Here is a 16,659-nt window from a genome sequence, read left to right as displayed (position 1 = left end):
TGAGGGAAAGTTTATCTTCTCACCAAGTCGTGACCTCTGTTGACTAAGTATGTTAACATTGCTGAAGAGATACAGAGGGTGAGGATGTTGGCTGGAAAGTCTTCTTCATCCTCTCATTTATCTTCCTTGTTCTCTCCCCCCCTCTCATTTTTTAAAAGTGTTTCTTGTTTGTTTTCACGGTTACTTGCCCTTGACTGTAGTTTTACTGTCCACACAACCGGGCAACTTTTAACACACTTCAACATATGTACACGACACAATTATTGATTTCAAACTCACTTTCCCTTCTGGTACTCAACCCGAAACACTAAAATTGTCCAACTTTTGAAGCATGCTATTTTGCTATCCCTTGAACACCTCGTAAAAAGTTTTGCATCTCCTCTTCTTTAAAACATAGCCTTTCTTATTTCTTTCACCAGCTCTACAGCTCCAAGCCTCCACTATTCCATATGTGTTTCTCATTTCGTGACACTTTTAGGAGGATTACAGAGCCTACCACATGCCAGAATAGGCAAACAAGAGATCATTGCTTGTTAGAGTTGTCTGTGTTGTCACCAGAGAAGATAAATTGAGCTATTAACTCATTATTTCCATCGATACTATGACATTTCCTGTGGTGCTGCACATTAGGGAACAGTATACAAACAACAAAAAGTTTCCCAAACTAGGGGTCATTCTCAAATGGACCACTTTAAAGAACCTAAAAAGTGGAGTTTGTTGGTATTCCCTCAAGGTTTGTCGAGTTTACTGTTAAACCGTATAAAGTAGCAGGACCTTTCCAAGACTACATTTCTTGTTTGAGAAATACATTTTAAAAACCATACAGAGAAATAATCATTCCTTTAAATGTTTCCACAGCCTGAAGAACCAATGGTCCAATGCCAATTGGTTACAACCCAGCTTTTAGTTATCCTTGACCTGAGAGACTTGTTCCCCCTGTATTGTACCTTAAAGGGCCCATGTTACGCTAAATCAATTTCTGTGCTTTAAACATGATAAAGTGCTATTAGGGCTTCATACACATTTTTTCATTGATTAACTCAATCGTTATTTAGAGGGTGATTTGCTCCTTTCTTACTGCAGGGCGAGCCCAAACACCTCACTCCAATTTGATGACACGTTCTTACTTCACCGTGATTGACATGTAAACAGACACGCCCACAAAGGTGAGCATGTCAGCGTCTTTCGCACAGTGCTATGTATGTATTTTCTACAGTCTATGTATGTACCGGTGAACGCCCCGCCCCCACGCTCTGTCTCGTGTTTATAAAGCAACATGAGCTCAGCTACGGAGTGGGTGGGAGGAGGGCGGGCCGTCCTCTGGCCCTACATCACCGTGCGGGGAGGAGGAAGTCAGTGTCCCGTCTATAGACACGCCCACTCATGAATATGCATAAGTAGGACGCAAATCAGCCTGTTTGTGTAGAGTTGATCAGAAAGTGACTTTTCAGAGGCTGAAACTCTGAAAAACAGGCAAGTTTGGGAAAATAAACCTCAAATACTATGTTTTTGGAACAAATGGAGATGGGTGAAAAATAGCATGATATGGGACCTTTAAAAACATTCTAGAGTTAGATACTTAGTTATTACCTAGTAAGTTTAATATTGTGTACATTTAATAAATTTAACGGTATCCTTAGCTCAACTTTTCTCCCATTTTTTTTATCTTGAAGGCATTCTAGTATTTATTTATTTTTACAGTTTGTGTTTTTTTTACACAAAGCAACTCAATGTGCTTCACATGATTAAAACTCTAAAAGACGCTTTAAAACTTAAAAAAAAGTTATGAACAAACATATTGTAGCCAATCACAGGAAACTGGATTATGACTGATTCTTGTGAAAGCAAAGAACTTTTTTTTTTTTTTTTTTTTTTGCAGATAAATTATTGAAAAGAAATGAGCGGAAACGGTGCAAATAGCAATTTTTCAAATGACTGTGAGTAAGAATGAGATCTATATCAGGATTACAGTTAGGAAGGCAAACTTCCTACATCATATATCTTCAAACTACGCCTTGACAGTCAACTCTATTCATCAAGCAAGCTCCAGGCCGAACAACTTAGATTTCATACTCTACATAAGAGGTTTGCAGTACTTGAAGGAAAACTTTCTTCCCCACCTTAATAAATCTGACAGATATTTTAAAGTCTTCTGTGAGTGAGGTTTGTTCAGTTGCTTTCAAGTTCCCCTGTTGCCTGGGATAGATCCTATACTTTTGGGACAGCTGTGATAAATCAGCTCACTGGGATGTTTCAGGCATGTTAACAGTAGCAAAGAATCCCATAAAACATATAAGGAAACACAATAATTAAAAGATTTTCTTTAGTCAATGTCCCATTAAGGAAAATCTAAAGATTGAAAATCCAGAAGAATTTATTACTGTAATTATACACTGTTAACTTATTAAGGATCAAAGTCATTTTTGACACATTTACAAAAATGTCTGCTTGGCATTTGTATCTTAGTATTGCATGTTAGATAAGTTGACAAGTGCGACACCAAATCTTTAAGCAGTAATTATGTAGGAGTGTGCAGGCACTTATTGTGCAAGTGCCAGACGTAACAACTAAACGTTAGATTTCTTTGTTGAAAACTACATCCGATGGCATCCATTCGTTCCCCTGCTTTTCATGGTTCTTCCCACTGTAACAGATCTCTCCATTATGGATGTGGACATCTTTTCATCTTCTCAAGCTCCATCTGGGAGCATTTAGTATCCATGTGGAAACCATCGAAATGGGGACGTCAACTGATCAGAGCATCAGTTGTGCCCCTCTGAAACTGCTTCTTATGCGTTAGATACCAGCACCCACATTAACACCCTCTTTAACATTGCTGTGCCCTCTAATACAACATGGCCCCACAAAAACCCGAGTTTTACTTAACCTCATACCCTTATTGCCCCTTTTCTGCTTTTTCTCTCTTCTTTCCTAGCTCCCTAGTGTCTGGTAAAGTGATTGGAGAGGGATCAGGATGGTGCAAATGAAAGTGGCCATGACGAAAGACTGAGGCATCTGCTGTAACATTGCATTGAATCCCCTAGTGGTTTTTTCCTTGACTATTTTCCTCTGTGCCTGCCTGTTTCCTTCCACACAGCACCTATCATATTACCGCACTCTTCCCAGGTTACCTCCGCAACTCCTGCAGATGTAATCTCAGTTTATGGTCTTTTCCCAACTGAGACAAGGTTTCCTGCAACAATCCCTCACTACCCTGTCTGATTAAACTTTTAATGGAAACTAAACGTGTTTGACTATGGGAGTTTGTCAGAATTTGCTACGGAGGCATCTCATTACTCATACATTCTTAAGTGGACTCCAAATATGACTAGATATCACTTGCGTGAGTTACAAAATCAAACAGACTGAAGAAGCTGGAACATTTTTCATTGCAAAATCATTTTGGAATTAGTGTTTTGTCACATTAACCACTGGAGGTTCCAGATGACCAGTGGCAAGACTTAGCTGATTATAACTGTCTTACCTGAAGCATAGCCAGGACATTTGTCAGAAGCTGTTTCCATTACAGATTTTCCAAAAAAAAAGCGATATTTTTAAATATTGACAAAGTATAATTGCACTTTGAATACGTTTTCATTGAACATTGTTTTTTACGCAGGAGCCTCGTAACTCACATGAAATCTTGTCCAGCGAGACTTCGCCGCAGGAAGATGGACGCTCAAACACTCCTTATAATACTGCATTCCTTTGTTGTTTGCTGTCTAATAATGTGGCAGTAACAGTTTGAAAGTTGTCATGCTAAGAAATGTCTCGGTGTTTTCTTGGAGAGAAGTGGTCATGTGACGTCCTGTGATGTGTCTTTGCGGAAAAACTGTTTCTGTAGTGCTTTTGCGATACATTTCAATCTCGAAATGTCTGAAACTCCTCTTCATGAAAGCACAACATTTTTTTTCGAAAATCAGGTGTTCCCATCACCAGTTTTTATTGCACTATATAGATTTTGCGCATTTCCAAGGGTAATGGAAACCCAGCTGCTGTCAGTACCTCATATCATATCATGGTCTACCATTTGTACTACCATTAAAATGTTGGATTATTATTGAATAAGATATTAGTCTCCACTGTTGATCTGTAATTCATCTGTTTTTTTGTTTTTTTTTAACCGTCTGAAGGTCAGTAGTATCTGCTACTATCTGATATTAACATCTGACGTTAATGGAAAAGTTTTACTGCACTGTATTTTCTAGATGGTAATAAGGAGCACAAACACTTTCAAAATATCTACCGTAAAACATGGTTTATAAATTTATGTGTGGGCTTCACCTTTACCTTTTTTGTTTTGGTTGCACACACGGTACAGATATGACAGAGGAACAAAGCACACATGTATAAACAGACAGCCACCAAGTTCACAATCCCACAGGAAGAAAAACAAGTTGCCTCACATCCCTTCTTTTTCATTTTCATTGGTGGTGTAGCTGGTCTAGGCTCTAGGCCCTACACAGCTTCTTTGTCATGGCGGGTAAAGGAGGGGGGTCATATCTTAGAGGAGGGCTGACGAGGTTCCATAGGCCAAGAATGTTAATTGGAAAGATTGTTTTAATAAGGTCCTCATCTTTGCAGATGGTGGGAGAGGGTAAGCTAGTGAGGTCACACAGGCAGGAGAGCTGCTAACATGGCTTAGAGTCAGAGGACATGAGTGACATAATTTGAGCTGAGCTGTGTAAAGCACGGAGGGGGATTTTGAACACAAACGGATAAAAAACATTTGGCGTCTCATGTTGTATCTGCTCATGCTTTTGTGGAGGAAAAAGGATTTCATTTCATGAGCATTCTGGTGACAAATGTAATGTCTACATAGTCTCACCAAATATGGATTGAGTTAAATCCCATTACATTGTAAAAGTACAAAGACTTAGGACTCACATTGTCTTGGACAACAAAACATTAGTCAGCCAAGATTGAGAAATAATAGTTAAGGGAAATAAGATGCGCATAAAGCAGGGTTTTTCAACATGGGGTCGCTTGGAATTCAAATGGGGTCAACTGAAGTGTGTAATATATAAAAATATATTAATTATTATTTTTCTTTAAGTTATAACTCTACATGCAATCTTAAACAACTGTATTCCATACTTTCACTTTCTCAAATATGAATCTAGTTCAAATAAAAAGCAGTTAAGCTAATCTGAGTTGGTGCATTTTGTCACTTTGTGCACTAATCCTTGGCCTACTCTGTATTTTTAACACAGTACAGCGGACATGGGCAAACAACACATTACGGAATAGCTCAAAAACACAAACTGTCAACAAAATTACACAAAATTACAACACAGAAAACAACAACAAAAATACAGAAAACAACAACAAAAATACAGAAAATGACCCTAAAAATGCACAAAGATAGTTGCAAAAAATTACAGAAAAATACACAAAATTACAACAAGAAGACATAAAATAACAAAAACACACATAATGACTGCAAAAACACACAAATTGACAAAACCAAAGACAGAAAAAACAACCCCCATCACACGTTTAATATTGGTTTTTAGTATTATTATTTTTTTATTCTATCATTATTTTTTTGCAGGTAGAGCATGAGATAATTTTATTTATTATTTTTCCATTTCCTATTTATTTTTTATTCAACTCCTGTTTATTCGTCTCTCCATTCAAACAGGCACTGTTGAACTATGAGGTGCCAAGTCACTCATTCACTCTGTTACTCACGTAAACGTGCCTTCCCACTCGCCCTCCTGAGTTCACCAAATGCCATCGCTCTCCTTCTCTCTCCCCTTCAAGCCTGACGAAAAGAATTATGACCATTTAAATAAACACAGGCACTCAATGGTCTCTCTGTCTGTACGGCTGCAGGCTAGAATTTCCCTTCATGCAGCGCATGTGTATGAGCGCCGGTGTCGAGCAATGCATGCATGTGTTTGTTGTTTTTGCGCACAGACGTAATTGCTGGTGGATACTCGAGTCTATGAACTCTACGTGTGTTTAAAATAAAGAATGAACAACTTCGATTGAACCCTTTGCTTCTTGGCTGCCATCCAGAGCCAAAGCAAGCACAGGCATGTCCTCAACAGTCCCTCTGAAATGTCCTCGTAGCCATCTGCCCTGGCAACGCCTGCCAGGTACTGGCTGTATAATCACCTGGCACAGTGGAGTGTAGATGTCTGTACGCTCATTACCTCCGCACTGCTTCACTCATTATGTACACACCAGCAGGACCAGTTCAACTAATTTGACTGTGCTTTACATTTGCATCCGTATGAAGTTAGTACTTAAAAAGCCCCTTCAACGGAGAGAGAAGTGCAATTGATTACTTTCTGTGATCATCCAATACCAAAAAGCACATTACAAAAATACAGAAATCGACAACATAAATGCAGAAAATGACACAAAATTACAGTAAGAGCACGTTCAATAACAAAAACACACATAATGACTCCAAAAACACACAAAATGACTACAAACGGACAAAACAACAAAACCAAACATACATTTAATATTGTTTTTTTTTATTATTATTATTATTATTTTATTTATTTATTTATTTTATTTTTTTAATGGTAGAGCGTGAGATCATTTTTTATCTCATCTGACCAGGTTTGGGGTCAATTACAATTGCAATGGCGTACTTGATAATTAATTACAATTATGACGCAATTATGATTATGTAATTGTGTTTGAAAGAGTCTATTGCTGTTGTAATCAAAATTGAATTGCAATTGAGTTCAGATAACTGACTTTGAAATTGGAATTGGAAATTAAAATTCTATAAAAACATTTTAGTTAAAAACCACATTACAGTTCTGTAGCTTTCACGTGTGTTGTTTTTAAATTGTTGAAATATGTTTCATGTGAAATTTACCTCTCACTTCTCTCATTTTACCATTTGAAACAATATGAAATCGAGGGGTATACAGACAAAAAAAAAAAAAAACTGAGACACCCACACCAAGAATTTTAATACCAATATTTTCATTGACGAAGAAGCCAAACAAGGTAACAAAAAAAAAGAAAAAAAAATTGTATGACACACAATATTTATTTGTGTATTTTACAGCTGATTTAAGACGTTATCATAATAGATGCTAACAGAAAGCTAAGGATAAGCTTATTTCAGGCTCAGTGATTGTGATTAATTCCATTTGAACTTCAGCAATTGAGGACGTAATTGTAATTTACTTTCAGTGGGAAAATGATAAGTTGCTACATGCTTATTGTTTTGAAGTTTTTCATCCCTGACAGAATGCGCCACTTTGCCTTTTGTCAGATTTATTAGACCGCAAATATAAATAGTTTCAACCTCTATCAGTGTCATACAGTGTTATGGAGTTCTCTCAAATTCATAGAGACTTATTAAGTAGAGTAGCAAATAGAAGCAGCCATGATCAGACTAAAAAGTGATAGAGAAACGTCTGCTGCATCAAACTCTGTGAAAGTGCGAGGGAACGAGAAGAAAAGCACTGGTTCACGGGTGAATCTTCACACTACCACCCACTGGTGACAATCAAAGCTTTTACTGTACAGTGAAAACACACACACACAGACACACACACTCTATGTAGGCCTTTTCCACTACAGTGAGTTTTTAGTTCTAGGCTGCTCATTGTGTGTGAACTGGATGAAGATGAGATAAGAGCAGAGATGAGGGTGTTAAATATGATCAAGCATTAAGAAGGATATATGAAGTAAATGTTCCACTTTCTGTTCCATTATGATATAAACAGCACCCACAGAGGTTATGGGGGACGATTAATGGTACCAAATGATTGTAAATACTGTATATTTTTTTACCATTTATGTCCCTTTACGTACATCAGACACAGAAACAGAGCAGGACTTTTAAAGTTTTATTACTATTACTATTTGGTTTTTTTGGTTTTTTAAGTAAGAGAAATTAAGAGAAAGTAACAAAAAAACTATCTAAATTTGAAGAATGTATTTTATTGCATAGGTTTTATTTATTTGTTTAGCCCTCAGATTATGTTCTGACACAGACAAAGGCAACTGGTGGCCCTAGGACCACATTTGGCCTTCGGAAAGAAGTTGCGCGGCCCCTAAAATAAACGCACACACCAACAACAAAAATACACAGAATGGCCACGGTTACATGATGTGTTTTTAATTTGGAGTTAATTGTTCCAAATTAAATAATTCGGAATTAAAGTGTAACCGTTCACTTTAGTTAATTCCCCTTTTTTGTTTTTCTTTTGACTTTTTTACACAAAATAATTGTTTCTCTTTTCTTCAAGGCTAATAACGTCCATTGTGTTTCAAAAGAACGATTCTGAGCCAAAGGCGAAACCCCTGCTGTCTGTGTCTTTGAGAGTTTGATTCGTGCTGCTCTCTGATAACCCTTTATGTCACTGGTGGCTCTGTTTTTGTATCTGTCCAAAGATTTCTAAGAAGCTTGTTTTACTTGGTTTAATTTCCTCAGAACAAAGCTCATCTGATCTTCCCACCCAGGCTTGTGTGTGGCATTAGGTCCTGATTTTCATTAATATTGTAGGGGCAGCATGGGAATCCCATTTTAAATTGACATTTAAACATCTGCTTCCAATTTCCTGTGTGTGTGTGTGTGTGTGTGTGTGTATATGTGTGTGTGTGTTTAAAAGAGAGAGCGAGTGAGAACAGGGGGCAGACTGTGAAGGTGATGAAGCAGAGAGCTTCCAGAGCAGAGAACATCTCAGGTGACCTTTAAAACAGTTTGGTTGGTTGAAATAATGGCAGCTAATTGCCTTGGCGTTGGTGTAGATTGCTATTACAGAACTGGTGCCCAAGTTATTGCAAAGCATATTGAAATGTGGACATACTGTACATTCATCATGATTGAACCACCACAACTACCTAAACTTGGTCATTGATTAACTAGAAAACAGTCAGCGCGTTCCCCCATATTGCAATTCTCCCCTAAATAATACTTCTGTTCATCCATAACAGTGATTTTCATCCAGATCCAAATGAAACCAACCCTACATGTCTGAGTAAAAGTTCATGAATATTGGTTGATTACAAACCAAGATATTATTGTTATTGATTTTTTTAATCTTGCCAATGATGAGAGATGGTATTTTCTCTTTAATTTCTTATTTTAAAAAACTGATCCAGATTTTTGATATTTATGTGGGTCATCCCTAAAATCTAATCACATGTTCCTCATCCAATCTCGGATATTTCCTGAAGATTTCATCAAGATTTGTCCATTAGAATGTGGAAGGGTGATATAGGTTTGAGCTTCGTCCGTCCGTCCGTCCGTCCGAGTTAAAGGGAACAGCTTTTCTTAGAAATCGTTTAAGATACGATAACCAAATTCAGTGTGTGGCTTCAGGGTATCGATACCTTGATAGAGTTCGAAAATGAGAAGCTCGCAATTATTTTTTCCGGAGTTATTGCCCTTGTTTCGTTTTTTTTACTCTGTCCGACGTATTTTCAAAGAGGACAGCTTTTCTTAGAAAACATTTAAGATAGTTTGTAATTTTATATTCTGATTAGATTTAGGACGTTTAGGAACAAGTTATGAGTTATAATGAGAACCAATCTGGCGGGGGATGTTGACTGTCTTTTTGTTTTGATATATCATGAATAGCTATTTTTCATTCAGTTTATGTAATTTTAAGGACGAAATATCATATCGGGATATACAGTACATTGTTATAATTCTAACTATATTGTGATATAAAATGTCCTCCGTATCATACAGCACTACTTGGCAGAGGTAATACATACTTATTTTCTTTGGTAGTAAAACATGTGTGGCACATTTTTGTCATAAAGACCAGAAAAGTTTCAATTTCTGCTGCAATGAGGATATTTAGTACAGATCACTTTACCATAATGTATTATTCCATTATCAGAGTATTAGAGTTAATCCAGGATGGACAAAGACGTCTTCATGCTCAGGACTCCTTTCCACACATTAAACTAAAAACTGTGTGGACACACAAACACACACACACAGACGTTGAGGCCTTGCTAATAGCTCAGGAAATATTATATGCTGGGGGACAGCTGCAGGGCTCACTAGAAACACAGAATGGTAGAGGAGCTCATTATCCCAAACACAAACACAGGGCACACTACAGACAGACAGCCCACTTTCAGGGAAGCACACAGTGTGAGAGCAGCTCTATTACCTTATTTTATCATCTAATTCTAGATCTCATAACAGGAACTGAGCAGGGCCAATGGGGCCTTTGTCAGTATTTACACAGGAAGCAACCAGAGTTTATACCTTGTTTGAACTGGGGGGAGGCAGAGGCAAATAATGGTGGTGTAGCCCAGGAACTGATGGGACTTTTTGGCACAAGAGGTAGAGCTTTATACCTTCTCCTGATCTGAGTCCATCTGTCCATCTCTCTGTGTGAGCAACTGTCTGCTTTGGCCTCTCTCGCTCTTGCATACTCAGTCTCCATCCCAGAGGGATTTTTGTTTTCCACTCCACAGATGTTCTTGGCTGTCTGCTGTGCTGCACTCAGCTGTGTTTATAAGAACGAGGTGTTAGTTTGGAAGAGAAGAGTGGGCAGCGAGGTTGGGGAGTGAGCACTGCCGAGGAGTCATGGAGGTCACTGTAAACACCAAAGAATGCCAGATTGTCCTCAAGCAATACTGCATCTCAGTTTATTTCCTCTTTTTTTCCATCCTTAGGGACATGCATGAGAATGGTAGCTAAGGGTTAGTCAGGCTAGCAGGAGAGTTAGACACCCACGATGAGGATAAGATGTGCAGTTATTGTCACAATAAAAAGGAAAAGCTTTTTTTTAATTAACAACTATTTGTTGCCCACAAAGAAAAGTCATTCATGCTTCCATGCTTTGATTTCTCAGGAGAACACAAAACGTGATCGACAAGATGCAGCTCAGCCCTGGAAAATAACTGAATCTGGTTTTGCAGGAAGTGAATAATGGTAAAAATCCTTCTTAAAAGGAGAAAAAAAAACCACGTATATCTAATCTTCACCAAACATTCACCACAGCCACCATCAGCATGATCTGATTCCAATTTGTTTGGACAGAAAATGTTATTGTCCTTTCATCAGAAATTATTTCTCATTTTGGATTAGTGACCCATTAAGTAGTTTATAAATCTGTTAAATTCAGTTTGAGGATTTATTTACTGCAGTGCTTCTTAACCTTTTTTCTCTCATGATCCTATTTTAATATCCCAAATTTCTGGCGACTCTAGAGACATTTTTTTAGAACAAGTTTTTGATCGTGTAGGTACGTGTATGTGTGATTAGAGCTGGGCGATATATCGAATATACTCGATATATCGCAGCTTGTAGTCTGTGCGGTGTTGAAAATGACCATACCGTTAAACTCGCGGACTTTTTTTTTTTTGTTTTTTTTTTTTTTTTAAAATATCTTAGTGGCCATTATGCACAAAAGGTGCACTTAAATTTAGTGTTGTTTTGAAATGTCATCTTAATGACAACATGCACAAGAGGGCACTATTTGTTTTTAAAATATTGTAGTGGCATTATGTACAAAAAGTGCACTTTAATTTTGTGTTTTGAAATGCCATGTGAGTTGCATCCTGCACTAATGTCTTGTTTTGAAATGTCTCTGTGACAATTTTGCACAGAACGTGCACTTTCTGTTGACAATTTTATGTTTGAGCCACTCACTGTTTAATAAATACAGTTATGTCAACTTTGACTTAGTTGTGATATCCCCTTTTTTTGCATGAAAGTTTAAAATTGGCATATATTAATGCAGTATGATCAAGAATGTTTTAATGTAGACATATAGAATCATCATACTGGTGTGATTTTGTGCATCAAAGTGTTAATTCAAGGGTAATGCAAAATATCGAGATATATATCGTGTATCGTGACATGGCCTAAAAATATCGCGGTATTTATAAAAGGCCATATCGCCCAGCCCTATGTGTGATCATATTTATATACATAATATATATATATATATAGTATAGTTTTACTAGTAGCCAGGATTATGTGACTTGATGCGCCAGCTCAGATATTTTCATACTGCATTTTATTTGAACTGGAATTATGTTTGAGAAAGTGAAAGTATAGAATGCAGTTGTTTGAGATTGTGTGTAGTGTTTTACTTTGAAAATGAACAATATATAAATATAATTTTAATCAGCGATTTATTTATTTATTAATTACTAGACATTTCAGGTGACCCCATTTCAATTCCGTGGGACCCCAAGGTTGAAAAACACTGCTTTACAGCATTTTAAAAAGGTTGAAATAACTAAAAAAAAAGTGGATAAATAGTGGAGCTGAATGAAATGGGTTCAGAATCTAAAGTCCAAAAATGTTTTGATCTTCTGTAAACACTCCTTCATTGACATTGTCAGAAAAGTTTGGCACAGTGCATTGTGGGATGGGGATTCCCCTAGATCAGGGGTTCTCACCTGGTCTCACCCTGGGACCCACATTTTTCCACGGTAAATAAATCACGACTCATTTGTTTTTTTGTTTTTTTTGGGTTTTTTTTAGAATTCAACCAATTAAATTTAGTTTTCAAAAATAGCTGTTGAAAATATACACATATATATATATATATATATATATATATATATATATATATATATATGTTTTTAAACATAAATCCATATATTTTTCCTTGCAACATGCCTTTTACAGCATGCTTGTCAAAAGAAGGTTCTTTTAAAATAAAAGCCAAGTCCAACATGAGAGACATTAGGTATTTACCACGACCCACTTTTGGGTCCCGACCCACCAGTTGAGAATCGCTGCCCAAGACGGATGCATAGAAGTGTTTGTACTTCATTCTTACTGTGATTTCTTGTATTTGAAAAGTGACTCCCCGACACATTTTTGGTTTTTTTAGGGGCTGAAAGTTGTGGTAAAACAAAAGCGGTTCATTTTTTTGTTGGCTTACACAGCCGAAAATGAATTTCTCATGGAGTACGGTGATATCACGGGGAATACTGGGAACAAACTGGTCAAGTGAATCCTTGTCTGCCTTGTCTGGAGAAGAAATGAAAGAAAATAAATGAAGTAAAAACACTTCTATGCATCTGTCTATCTATGGGAAGTGTTTACAGTAGGGATAAAAAAACAACTTTCAAGCGGTAATTAAAACCTTTTACATCTTTTATATTGAGTAAATAATCTTCCATTTATTGATTTTTGATGCCTATGCTCATCTTTAACAGATTACAAAATCTCGTCTCCAGCAGCTTTAAGTAGAGCAGTGGAAGAAGGGGCATGTTGGATTTCAAATAAAATGTTTCAGATGTAGCCAATGGACAGCAGGAAGAGAGGAAGATCACAGAAGGATATGAAGGTGCATGATGCATAGATCAAAGGAAAGGAAGGCGGGCAACATGTGGCTAACCATAATGGGAACAGCCGAAAGACAGAAGACGACGCTGTAAAACTGGATGAATGATTACTGGTGCATTGTCCTCAGTAGAGTTTGTTGCTCCTTTATTGCTCCACTTCTCAGTAAATCTATTGTTCATTTTCAACACTGCAAGTTTGCACTTCGATAATTTCCCGGCCATTTGTATAAGACAAGACAGATTTTGTCGTTTTTCGTGAATGCAAACTAAAATTGCTTTTCTTCCTAGCAGACATCATCCTCAAACTTATCAAATCAACATCAAGATGACATCAAACAAATTAAACCTAATAATGAAAAGATGTGAACCTCTTGTATGCAAATAAAGAAAATCCATTACTGTATCACTTTTCCGAAATCCCTTCCAGGCATGAAAATCAATGCAAATAAGAATCATCTGCTGCCAGATCTTCTGCTATAGACTGGGATTTTAGATTGGATGTGTAGATTTTTGCCTGTGTTAAAATAGAAGTGGGTAGGTGAGGACACAGGATGTAAATATGGAATGTCATGCGTGAGATGAGCAAGTGATGATGGAGAGATGATCGGCCAGCGCTGTACAGTCTTTGTGTGTGTGTGTGTGTGTGTGTGTGTGTGTGTGTTGGTGATCATATGCAGGTCTGTGTATAGTTCAGTCAGCAAAAGACAAGGTCATTTCTGATATGAGCTACTGATGGCTACACTATATATACATCATCAAACTACGTTGGCAGTAAAATTAAATGCCAGAAAACCAGCTGGCTGTAAATATTGAGGCTGTATACATGCACTTAACTGCTCTGTACATTTACAGTTTTCATTTCAGTGGACGGTAAACTCCAAGGATTTAGTTTTATTGTTTATCGGCACGGCTAGATGCTAAATAACTGTAGCTCAAAGTTATTAAATGCTTTAATTTCAGGGTTCCCGCAGATCCTTAAAAGTCTTAAAAGGCATTAAGTTTGTGAATCTAAAAATGATGTTGACATTAACAGTTTTTAATAAAATCGGTGCTTACCACTTAAATAAAAATATGTCATTTCTTTGGGAAACAGTTTTCACTGTTGGGTCGGAAAATGCGGCCTGATCTGTACTCCAACTTTATTTACTCGCCGTTCACGTGACTGTTTACTGCAAAACCAGTGCACATGCCTCTGCGTACATCTGTGGAACCAAACAGTAGTTTAGTCCACTGTGCTTGTCTTCTTTCAGTGTCCAAGCCATCTTCTCCTCATTGTTTTTTATTTCCGGGATTGGGACGCCTCTCCAAGCCGTCGAGAACGCGCATCAGCGTCATTTGACTTCACGTCCGCAAAACTGCATGGGAAGTTCGCGCCCAGAACAGCTGCGCAAAATGTATCGCACAATCCTTTCTAGGCAATAGGTAGAAATATGTGTGGACTCATTCTCTTTGGTTTAAAACACTTCATCACCCCATTAGCATTAGAACAAACATAATTTTTTTTTTTTTTTTTTCTCAAATCCTGCCCTATACTCCTTTAAATTACATTTTAACACATAAGTATGATTTTTTAATTGTAATTAGTCTCACATTTCAAAATAAATGGTAACATTAGTTAAAAATATATATATATATATAATTTACAGTAACATCACGCAATCACAACAGCAGAACTAACTACAAAACAGTGACATTGTTTCAGCTGGACTCTGTGCAGATGTGTGTTATGCTTGTAGCAACTTTCAACAATGGGGAAATGTACATTTAACTGAAAATTGCCTGTCCAACAAATACTTTTTATTTATTCAGTCTGTTTTTTTTGTGTATTTTACTGTCATTTTGTGTATTTTTGTGTGTGAAGTTGATCTGCAATTTCATTTCAAATGGCAATAAAGAGTCTTGAATTTATCTTGACTGAAGCTGTAGGAACCCCGAATTTGCATGAAAGTATTAGGAGCTCTCTGATTCATTCCTGACTTGTGTAGAATAATTTAGGAATGTTTTTAATTGAGTATTTTTTCTTTCTGTCTTTTTGCAGTTTTGCGAGATGACTTCAGACAAAATCCTGCGGATGTGATCGTTGCAGCAGGCGAGCCAGCGGTCCTGGAGTGTCAGCCTCCCCGTGGACATCCTGAACCCACCATATCCTGGAAAAAAGATGGACTTAATATTGACGATCGGGATGAGAGAATCACAGTACGTAACCCCCCCCCCATTTAATCTGTGCTTTAGTGAAAAGCAGTGGATACTGTTGAATTGTAGGTGTGTAGCTTGTACTTCAATCCAAGCACAAAAGTTGGTTTAGTTTAAGAAGAGAATTACAGATCTGTAATTCAGAACACAAATATCTATTGCACCTGCTTGTTCATCAGATGGATTGTCACAGACTGAGCACCTAGAGCAGGGTCTGCAACCTGCGGCTCTGGAGCCTCATGTGGCTTTTGACTCTTTTGCAATGGCTCCCTATAGCTTTAAAAAATATATTATAATAATGAATTGTTATTTCTTCCAGATGGTATTGATGATTATTGACATTAACTTCAAATAAAATTATGACAAAACAATTTGATAACATAAAAATAAATAAATTCACGCAATAAGTCGGCCACCTTCCTACTTCACCTTTCCATGCACCTGTGGCTAATCTTGAGTTTGAAATCCCTGTTAAGATAACTAAACTAACAAAAAGACTATTCTGGAAGAAAATAGAGATTTTATATGTGTGAGGAAAGATTTATTTAACTGTCAACATGACGGCTTAATATGCATGCTTGATATGTTGCAAGAAATTAGCACGCGTTGACAGACATGATCACGTGATCTCAAATTCAAGTTATATTTTGTAGCCCTTCAAATCCATTAATTCATGAAATTATTCGATATTATTTTAATTGTATATTTTTTTATACACTGAAATGGCAAAATGGCTCCTTTGGGAGTAAAGGTTGCAGACCCCTGACCTAGAGCAAAGTGAGTAGCACTATCCATTGTTTTTTGAGTAATATCTACCATATTACTTAGTAGGACTAATAATCAAATGCTTGGGTTTTTGTTTATCATCCCAAAGCTGTTGTAAGTATGATTTTTTTTTTAGTTTTTTGGCATTTGTTTACAGTTGTAAGAAGGAGGAGGAAAAGCAGGCAGAGAACAAGAAAAAGCACCCACCATAACACACACAATACCATTTTTTTACGTAGGTTTTAATGAACCCCAGGGGTACCCAGACTCCAATTGTAGTCCAGATGTTCATGAGTTTTTTTTTTTGTACATCGACAATTACTTTCAAACTGAAGCGACATGACAGCAAAAAGCACACAGTGCTGTTGGATACATGTTTTTAAAACCATCTGTCGTGTATTATTTCAGTTATGACAACATGACAAAGTATCTCAAGCATTCACA

The 16,659-nt window shown here is 37.1% G+C and overlaps 1 protein-coding gene across 6 annotated transcripts in view; it reads left to right on the top strand.

The window, feature by feature from the left end:
• The window catches only part of robo1 (roundabout, axon guidance receptor, homolog 1 (Drosophila)), a 267,005-nt gene that overhangs the window by 180,442 nt on the left and 69,904 nt on the right, over positions 1–16,659 (top strand). For all 6 annotated transcript variants that reach the window (XM_028463842.1, XM_028463838.1, XM_028463840.1 and 3 more), the window contains one exon: positions 15,296–15,453. In XM_028463842.1, the coding sequence (XP_028319643.1) occupies positions 15,296–15,453 (158 nt within the window). The remainder of the gene's footprint in view (positions 1–15,295; positions 15,454–16,659) is intronic.

This window comes from Gouania willdenowi, chromosome 13, assembly GCF_900634775.1.
Source record: "Gouania willdenowi chromosome 13, fGouWil2.1, whole genome shotgun sequence".
NCBI classification, from domain to species: domain Eukaryota; kingdom Metazoa; phylum Chordata; class Actinopteri; order Blenniiformes; family Gobiesocidae; genus Gouania; species Gouania willdenowi.
This window is presented reverse-complemented; position numbering and strand designations above follow the sequence as displayed.